The sequence below is a fragment of the Pseudophryne corroboree genome, chromosome 4, assembly GCF_028390025.1.
Source record: "Pseudophryne corroboree isolate aPseCor3 chromosome 4, aPseCor3.hap2, whole genome shotgun sequence".
Classification (NCBI taxonomy): domain Eukaryota; kingdom Metazoa; phylum Chordata; class Amphibia; order Anura; family Myobatrachidae; genus Pseudophryne; species Pseudophryne corroboree.
Genome location: NC_086447.1, coordinates 201,464,400 through 201,474,866, shown reverse-complemented (window position 1 = coordinate 201,474,866; position 10,467 = coordinate 201,464,400). Strand labels below are relative to the sequence as shown.

At 45.5% G+C, this 10,467-nt stretch overlaps 1 protein-coding gene across 7 annotated transcripts in view; it reads left to right on the top strand.

The window, feature by feature from the left end:
- The first annotated feature begins 3,252 nt into the window (after positions 1–3,252).
- SNED1 (sushi, nidogen and EGF like domains 1) overlaps positions 3,253–10,467 on the top strand; it is a 233,832-nt gene continuing 226,617 nt past the window's right edge. For 5 of the 7 annotated variants that reach the window (XM_063915765.1, XM_063915764.1, XM_063915766.1 and 2 more), the window contains exon 1: positions 3,254–4,288. In XM_063915765.1, coding sequence (XP_063771835.1) covers positions 4,091–4,288 — 198 coding nt within the window. In that variant the 5' untranslated portion in view covers positions 3,254–4,090. Of the gene's footprint in view, positions 4,289–10,467 lie in introns of all 7 variants that reach the window. The other 2 variants (XM_063915762.1, XM_063915763.1) reach the window with 1 other exon arrangement.

Genomic DNA, 10,467 nt, shown 5'->3' with positions numbered 1-10,467 from the left:
TGGAGGCTCGGATTGTCTTAATTCACAAACCAGGGAAAGACCCCAATTCGTGTTCTAGTTATCGCCCTATCTCCCTGTTAAATAATGATATTAAACTATTCGCCAAAATACTGGCCCTGAGGTTGAACTCAGTTCTCCCGCAATTGATACATGCTGACCAGGCGGGTTTTATCCTAGGCCGACAGGCAAGAGACAATACCCGAAGAACTATTAATTTAGTTCATCTTATTAACAAAGCTAAAATGCCTTCTATCCTTCTCTCGCTTGATGCAGAGAAGGCTTTTGATAAAATACTGTGGCCCTTCATGTTTGCTGCCTTGCGTAGGTTCGGCCTGGGAGTAAGCCTACTCCAGGGCATTCAGGCACTCTACTTCAACCCTTCGGCCAGAGTTCGGGTAAATGGCAAGGACTCTTGTTTATTCCAGATTGCCAACGGTACGCGCCAGGGGTGTCCCTTGTCACCATTAATTTTTGCTATGACTATCAAACCCCTGGCGCGTATGGTTAGGGCGAACCCCGATATTAAAGGTATATTAGTTGAGGATGTGGAGTTTAAATTATCATTATTTGCAGATGATGTCCTGTTAACTCTTTCCTCTCCCTATACATCTATCCCTAATCTATTTAAAACTCTATCATCATATTCTCATTATTCAGGGTACCGCATCAACTATTCCAAGTCAGAGGCCCTCCCCTTGCCTCTCAGTGAGGAAACCAGGTCTCTCCTTGCCACTAACTTTATTTTCTCTTGGCGCTCCAAGAAAATTAAATATTTAGGTGTGTTTATCACGAGTTCCTATGGGTCTCTGTATTCTGAAAATTTCCCATCCCTTTTTAATTGTATTGAATCTGATCTACGAGCTTGGGACAAACAGATCATGTCCTGGTTTGGACGTATAGTCTCGGTGAAAATTAACATCCTACCCAGGCTTTTATATCTGATCCAAACAATCCCGGTACGCATCCCCGCGGAGGCTTTGTGTCGAATGCAGAAACTCTTCTTAAAATTCATATGGTCTAATAAACCTCCTAGAGTTAAGACCCTGATAAGGGACCCGGTGGCTGGAGGCAGAGGTTTACCGGATATCCGCAAATACTATAATGACACTCACCTGAGCCAGGCACTTACCTGGTTCTCTCAAACACCCCACCTACCCTGGATACAAATTGAACTCTTGTCGGCCAAGGTTTCCACTCTGGTTTCCTTGCTTACACCTGTTAAGCCTAACCAGAAGATGCAATCGTGCGTTCCCACTACAAAACTCACTTGCTCCCTATGGTCTTTCTGCATTCGGCACTATGGTCTCTCTACGTTCCCATCCCCCATCACTTCTATTTGGGATAACCAGGATTTCCCTCCTGGCTCCGCCCTATGTTCCCACTCGTGGTTCCACCTGAACCCATGCCCGGAACTGGTTTTTTATTTTATTGAGGGTTCTTCCTGGCGCCCCTTAAACGCTTTAAGTGACAAATACTGTATCACCCAACCTGTTCTATACGAATTTCTACAACTCCGCTCTTTCTTAAGTTCCCTTCCAAAGTCCAAGGTCATTCGCCAACTTACCCCTTTTGAACGACTCTGTGTTTACTCTCCTATGCGACAAGGTATTATCTCTATATTGTATAGTTTGTTACGCTCACTGAACTCAGCAGACACACTGCCTCATGAAAGTAAATGGGAGCAGGACTTGGGCCCCCCACCTGGGGAGGATTCCTGGGAGATCATTAGGCAAAATGTCGCCCAGTCCTCTATTTCCTCCCTAGTAAAGGAAAACTCCTATAAAGTATATACCAGATGGTATCTGGTTCCAGCGACGTTGCATAGAATTTTACCTGGGTCCTCCCCATTGTGCTGGCGAGAGTGCGGTCAGATTGGAGACATCAAACACATTTGTGGTCCTGCCCCAAAATCCGCCCTTTCTGGGTCCAAGTGGAGACCCTTATTGGATCTGTTCTTGGCATCCAGTTACATTAGGTCCTTGGACGGCTCTGCTGGGCCTCCCTTTGTCTAATATTTGCGGCCCTGCGAGTGGTCTTGTGCTCCAAATCCTTCATGCTGCCAGATGCGTGTTAGCTAAATGCTGGAAAAAGCCCAGTATCCCCCCCATGAGCATGTTGTTGTCCAAAATATGGTATATCTCCACGATGGAGAAAATCACAGCTTCCTTGCGTGATAGGTCGGACAAATATATGAGAACATGGGAACCCTGGTTCAATTATGCTAAAACCTCTATTTCCCGGGTGTGATATACTGTGTTGAAGCCTTATTGTTTAGGTGCCAAATCCTTCAAGCATTTGTTCACTATGTTTAGGTCTGATGGTAGTTATGGCCATTCCACGTGTAGCAATTTAACCATGGATACCCCCTTAGTGGTCTCCTTTTCCTCCCCCCCCCCCCCTCTTCTCCCTTTCTTTCTCTTTTCACCCCTGATCTTCTCTTTCCTTTTCTCTTCTCGACTATCGCTAAATTACAGAAAATTTGTTGTCGATACTTCTATTGTAATGCTGATGCACCCCTCATTTTTATGTTTCTACATATCCTATGGGATATCATGTGTGTTCTTTTGCATTTATTTGGTGTCATCGTCTCCTGTTTGACCTGTATTGATTTATTCGACATCTCTTCAATAAAAATATTGCATAAAACAAAAAAGAAAAAGGATTTGGACATGAAAATGGGTGGTAAAGCGGGCACAGGCACCAGATTTCGTCATTTTGAATAAAAAGCTGTAGTTCTACAAGGGTTAAACAGCGTTGGACAACAGATTTCAGGTATTAAATCTGTTGACCAACTCTGTTTAACCCTTGCACAGCTACAGCTTCTTATTCAAAATAATGAAATCTGGTGCCTGTGCCCGCTTTGCCACCATTTTCATGCCCAAATACTTTTTAAGGCAAAACGTAATGTAAATTGGTGTAAGGGACACCATTTTTTGTTTATACAATGTTAACTTAGTGATCTACAGTATCCTTATGTACGTGTCTTAATATAATATTTTCTGAATAAGAAGCTGGCGCAAAATAAGAAGTGAATAAGGAGCTGGAGCCGAATAAGTAAATAAGAAGCTGGCAGAATAAGAAGCACTTCAGCCTAGTCAATGTGAGCCATTAGCCTCCTCACTGCCCGTGCATGTGCTGCTGCTGCTGCTGCTGTTATTATTATTCCATGTAGCCCGGGGACTGCGAGTCCCATGATGCTTTGCGAGAGGTCCCGGCACATTCCAGAGCTCCTCTCACCAAACTGCACACATTAACCCCTGCACGGCTGGTCTACCCGGGCCCAGCGTCACAGAGGATAGGGTCGCTGCTGATTGGCAGGGGCCCCCACCTCTCATTCCTGGGGGTTGTTAGAGTAATGGGGGAGGGGACAGAACCCCCCAGTCAGTTCTCTGAACAGAGAGTTCAGTGTCAGTGAGTGAGCTGCTGCGCACAGGGAGAGAGAGCTCCTCACACCGGGTGTCAAGGAGAGTGCTCGGGGCTGCAGAGAGAGTGCCAGGAGGCGAGACACTCCGCTCTGCAGGAGAGTGCTGGGGAGAACAGGGGCAGGCTGGCACTGCTGCAGAGATACTGCTGGCATAGACCTAGTCCCGGGACAGCCTGGCATAGAGGTGCAATAGTAGAGCAGAGTGGGATAACGACAGGGGTAATGTAGGGACAGGCTGACATAGAGAGGTAATGCAGGGACAGGCTGGCATAGGGAAGCAATGCAGGGACAGGCTGGCATAGAGAAGCAATGCATGGGCAGACTGGCACAGAGAGATGCTGCAAGGCATTTTGCACGGTAGGAGCTATAGACATGATGCAGGACTGAGGACAGAATACTCCATCCTCACATATCTAGTACTCTATACTAATACAACACACAGGACAAAGGGGTTACTTGCAAGCAAGACATTTACACCTATCCCATGACAATGGCAACGCTGCTCTCTGCCCTGTGGGAAATGTCAGACCTTTAAACAAGCGGAGAAAGTTCCTAGTGACTGTCAGCCCTTCTGCAGAGTGATACGAAACAGGACAGGGTATCCCATAGTCTCTCTGGGAGCTGTAGTGTCACCCCGGGCACAGACTTTTTTTGTTACTTCTGGGGATGGGGTCACTGGCCCAGATTTTGGTTCTGTGGTATGTGTTTTGTGGTGCCCACTGTTTGGTACCTTTGTCAGATTTCTACCCATTTGGCCCTGAAGAGGGAGACTTGGTAACCCGCAGGCAGGATGATGGAGGATCAGGACTTCTGCCCATCTCCAGAGCGTTCACTTTCTTTGGAGACAAGCACAGTGGCCTTTATGTGAGTATACTACAGCACATCTTTGTAAAACAGATTATTATGCCCACATGTATATACACATAGCAAAGGTGATGGTTGTTTGAATAATAATTAACTGGTGGAGTTTAAAAAAAAAAATTAGAATTAAGTACTGCATCGTCCGCTCAGGATCAGAAAATAGGATGTACAATAGATAGATAATGAACTTACTGATATGATAGTTCATGCAAGTATGTCAGATTTTTATTGATTAAAATTAATTCAAAATACCTGATTAGTCTGATACATAACTCATTTTTTGAAATCATATTGTTGATATATATAAGAATAACCTAAATCTCAGTTTAAAGTAGTAAATGAAACTAGACAGACATCCACACTGCAAATAATATATTGTGGCTCTATATGTAACGGATATTATTTGATCCTTCATACTTTTATTATTTTATTATTTACAACGTTATATGTTTGGGCTATATCCACTTTGATCTGTCCTGAAGCATGTAGGTTATGCCTTTATCATTGAAATAAAAGTTTGTATTGATCATATTCAGCGTCAATGATTTAATCTTGCATTATGTACAGAAAAGGGTCAGACCGAATATATATTCACACCTCTCCAATTTCACTTACAGTCCTGCATTATTGCAGAAAGAAAGGGTGTGGTTTACTTAATTCTGTGCGTCCAATGGACAAAAGACTTTTTCCTAAACTGAATGTCTGTCGGACAGCATCCCCTGAACACTGAACCTGGAGAAACGCTTATGGCTTTTGTATATCAGCCACATAATGGGAAAGCATCTGAATATCTGCAGCTCACCTGATATGGTTCCTGTGTCAGGTCACTACAATGACAACAAGAGATGTTTTTTAAGTTAATTTCAGATAAACAAAGTAACTAAATTAGTTAAAGCTGAATTAGTCATTCTTTATGTTGATCTTTTTAGCCTTAAGCTGGCCATACATTAGTACGACCAGCATTCGATCCGATTCCTCATAAGATTTTCCTTCAATCCCCCGGGAGCCCCTAGCACACAATTTGGAGTTTTACGTGCATACGATGAAGCATAAAATCTATCAATGGATTGTGTGCCTCAGAAAAAGCACGTGATCACCTGGGAGGAAATGCCACTCAAAAAGGATGCTGCGCGTATACTATGCATAGTATGTGCATAAAACAAGGTACGATGTGCATACGATTACGACGGATAATATGGGCTGCACATATAATCTGAGGATGCAACATTCGACCCACAGGGCCGCACATCATAATCATACCCAAAACACGTACGTTGTGCACACAGTGCATCATACGACGCATCTAAATCATACGATGGTACGCGATAATGTACTAGTGTATGACCAGCTTTAGGCTGGGTACACACTTAAGATGGGTACACACTAGGCGATGTGCTCTATGAGCGACGTCACGTAGTGTGTTCCGGGTGGGGCGGTTGCCGACAGTGCGTACACAGTGAGCCATTTGCAAATTATATCGCTCAGTGACGTCACGCCGCGGCCGGGCCATGCATGCACTTTTTGTATGACAGTCCAAATTGAGCTGCATGCACGGCCGATAGTGAGGGTCGTTAATGACCTGCGGGGCCGTGCATCCTTTGTCGTTTGGCAGCGTACACACTAGTCGATATGGTAAACGATGTCGCTCAGGAAGGGCAAAATAAGCGACGTCTACTTTATCGGCAAGTGTGTACCCACCAATTTGCCATATCGGAACGTCAAATCGTGCCGTTCTTCTACTGTGTATATCTGGGATTGCGCACTCCCGTGGGTCGCATGTGACATCTTCTGGTTGGCCGTGCTGCATGGCCAACCGGAAGATATTGTGTGCGACCCAGTGCAGTGCAGTGAAGGACAGAATGAGATGTCGTTTATTACATGGCTTAGTGTGTACTGGCAATCTGGCATCATCACGATTGCCGGTCATCCTATTGTCTACCAAGCATTAGGCCGAGTGCACATTAAGCCAATATTAGAACAACAAATCTTATATTGCCTAATGTATATTCACGATTGCGCACTCCTGCGACCCGCATGCGACATCTTTTGGTCGGCCGTGCAGCATGACCAACCACAAGTTGCCGCATGTGACCCAGTGTAGTGTAATGAAGGACGGAATGAGATGTCGTTCCGTCATTTAGTACATCAGGTAATGTGTACCTGCAATCTGCTATGGTCTGGGGCAAAGGGAAATCGCCCCAACCATCGGCACGTCTGCCAGTCGTGCATTTGTATACCCTGGTATACGTTGGGTTGAGTTTTAACCTGCCCACTAGGATCTGGTACTTGTGCATTCTTACTCTTCTGAGGAGCCTAGCCCTGTCATTGTTAGTCTTTATTTATAATGTATACTTTAGAAAAGACTACGGGGCCCATTGAGCAATGAGTTTTAGCTATTTAAAACTCTTTGCATATGATAAAATCAGAGCCAATCAGCTCTCAAACTGTCATTTTTCAAGCACATGGTAGTTAGAAGCTGAGTGGCTGGAGCACTATTTATCATTTGCAACAAGTCTTAAATAGCTAATACTCATTGATAAATGGGCCCCCAAAGCATTTGTCTTTCCTCCATTATGAATAAAGTGTAAAGGGGCTTATTTATTGTCATTATAGAATGTGTTACAGGCCATTGAAAACAGTTTGTTTATGTTTGTCATTTTTCCATGTGATTGCCTGCCTTTGACTTTCACAGTGCCGGCAAGCTTACCCTACCGGTCTAAGTCTAAAGCCGGGTACACACTAGACGATGTGTGGACCCGGCGAGGACCCGGCGGGTTGCCGGCATTGGCAAGTGCATACACACTTACTGATGCAGTCAGGGAGGGAGTGACGGCAGGGGCCATGGTACAGCAGCCATCGTTAACAAGGTCCTCCCTTGTCTGAACTGTTCCGATGAGGGAGGGGGTTGTTAACGATGAGCGGGAGCTTGCATCATTAAGGATGTTTAGTGTACACACTAGACGAAATAGTAAAAGATATTGCTCAGAATGGCCCTTCTGAGCTACATCTTTTACTTTCTCGTCTAGTGTGTATGGGGTTTAAGTTATTGGTCCTACACACTAGCAGATCCGCCGCCGAGCTGCACGACGGCGGACACGGCCGACGGGAGACCCGGCGGCGGGGGGGAGGTGACCCGGTTCCATAGTACTGCATGCTAATATGGACAATCTCGTCCATATTGGCCTGCATGCATAAGCGACGGGGGCACCAATGATTATCGAGCGCGGGGCCGCACAACGTTAATCGTTGGTGCCTACACACCGCATGATATGAACGAGTTCTCGTTCATTAATGAACGAGAATGTTCATATCGTGCAGTATTATCTGCCAGTGTGTAGGGCCCTTAAGTCATGTCTGGTTGTTTTAAGATACAGCATATTTCTGTGTTGTACCATGGTATCATGAAGCCAATTTACCTTATCAGCTATGGTATTTACTATAGCGTGTTTTTACTTGGATTTACTGCTGTCATTTGGCCTTTCATGGATTGAAAGGGATTATTACTAGATTTTAGAGGGAGATTTATGAAAGCTTGGAGAGAGATAAAGTCCCAACTAATCAGCTCCTAGCTTACATTTTTCATACAGAGCATGTAAACTGTCCGAATGCTGATTGGTTGGTACTTTATCTCTCCAAACTTTGCTAAATCTAGCCCTATGTGGAAAACATTACGTCAGTATGGGACTGGGTCAGTAACACATAGACATAAGTCATTCTATCCAGATATTTGTCGGCACTCACCTATTTTCTGACTTATAGAAGCAAAATCGAACTACATATGTATTTAGTTGTGAACCATTAAGATAAAATATATTGCTCCTTGTTACACTGCAGCTCTGTTATATGATTCAGGGGGAAATATAGCAAACCTTCTAAAAAGGAGAAGTTGCCTATAGTAACCAATCAACTTCTAGCCATTATTTACCTAGTTAGTACATTCCATAAAATGATAGTTAGAAGCTGATTGGTTGCACTCCATCTGTCCCCTTTAGAAAGTTGATTTATCTCATCCAAAGTATTACAGTCCAATCAGCACATGACCCCTTATGATCTTCCCATGTTTCAGGACTATATGCTGATAGGCTCTCGTTCAGGTTAAAGAGTTGGGACACAAGTCCTACTATGACATCACTGGCCATGCCCCTTTTTTAGAAATCTGCCAATCCACACAATACATTTTTGCACAGTAAAGCTGGGTATACACTAGAGCGACTTGGCGATGAAGCCTCCGTCGCGCCGATAGAGCGGACGATTCAGGTAAGCATATACACTTACCGACCGGCTGCTCTATATGTTGGTCCTCATATCACAGCTGTGATGTAAGTCCGTGCAGCAAGTGTACACACAGCCAGATGCGCCGATATATATCTGCGGTTATATATCGGCATTGACTGTGCTGCAGGGTCGACGCAATATGACTGAACAAAAGTTGTTCACAGACCTATAGGGTGTACACACCTGCACACCTGCTCGCAGTATATCAGCCGGTGTGTACCCTGCTTCAGTGTGCCAAGCTGTCATACTCTCTCCTGACATGGCAATCTGCTGCAAAGAGTGAAACAAAGTATGATGGGGATAATTCAGTTCAAACAGTCCATTTATACCTTGCATATCATTCGACTTACATAGAAACATAAAATTTGACGGCAGATGACAACCTCTTGGCCCTAAAACAAAGGGTAGATGCTAGAATCAAGTGGCCTAAAGGACCTATGATGTCAGGGGGAGAAGCCACGTCACCAGGGGGAGGAGCTAGGCCAGCAGGTTAGTACTTCTATTATCCACGATACCAACTATTACCTTTAGTAACCCGGTAGCGAGCCACCGAGCCTGAAGCGTGGCGAGCGAAGCGAGCCCACGAGGGTACATTTCGGGTACCCTGTTCGGGCATGGCTCCTCTCCGTGGTGACGTGGCTCCTCCTCCTGGTGACATCAGAGGTCCCTTACCCAACTTGGATTTAGAACTAATCTAAAACAAAGTCTTTGATATACACTGCTCAAAAAAATAAAGGGAACACTAAAATAACACATCCTAGATCTGAATGAATGAAATATTCTAATTAAATACTTTGTTCTTTACATAGTTGAATGTGTGACAACAAAATCACACAAACATTATCAATGGAAATCAAATTTATTAACCCATGGAGGTCTGGATTTGGAGTCACACTCAAAATGAAAGTGGAAAAACACACTACAGGCTGATCCAACTTTGATGTAATGTCCTTAAAACAAGTCAAAATGAGGCTCTATAGTGTGTGTGGCCTCCACGTGCCTGTATGACCTCCCTACAATGCCTGGGCATGCTCCTGATGAGGTGGAGGATGGTCTCCTGAGGGATCTCCTCCCAGACCTGGACTAAAGCATCCGCCAACTCCTGGACTGTCTGTGATGCAACGTGGCGTTGGTGAATGGAGCGAGACATGATGTCCCAGATGTGCTCAATTGGATTCAGGTCTGGGGAACGGGCGGGCCAGTCCATAGCATCAATGCCTTCATCTTGCAGGAACTGCTGACACACTCCAGCCACATGAGATCTAGCATTGTCTTGCATTAGGAGGAACCCAGGGCCAACCGCACCAGCACATGGTCTCACAAGGGGTCTGAGGATCTCATCTCGGTACCTAATGGCAGTCAGGCTACCTCTGGCGAGCACATGGAGGGCTGTGCGGCCCCCCAAAAAATGCCACCCCACACCATTACTGACCCACTGCCAAACCGGTCATGCTGGAGGATTTTGCAGGCAGCAGAACGTTCTCCTTGGCGTCTCCAGACTCTGTCACATGTGCTCAGTGAGAACCTGCTTTCATCTGTGAAGAGCACAGGGCGCCAGTGGCGAATTTGCCAATCTTGGTGTTCTCTGGCAAATGCCAAACGTCCTGCACGGTGTTGGGCTGTAAGCACAACCCCCACCTGTGGACGTCGGGCCCTCATACCACCCTTATGGAGTCTGTTTCTGATCGTTGGAGTAGACACATGCACATTTGTGGCTTGCTGGAGGTCATTTTGCAGGGCTCTGGCAGTGCTCCTCCTGTTCCTCCTTGCACAAAGGCGGAGGTAGCGGTCCTGCTGCTGGGTTGTTGCCCTCCTACGGCCTCCTCAACGTCTCCTGATGTACTGGCCTGTCTCCTGGTAGCGCCTCCATGCTCTGGACACTACGCTGACAGACACAGCAAGCCTTC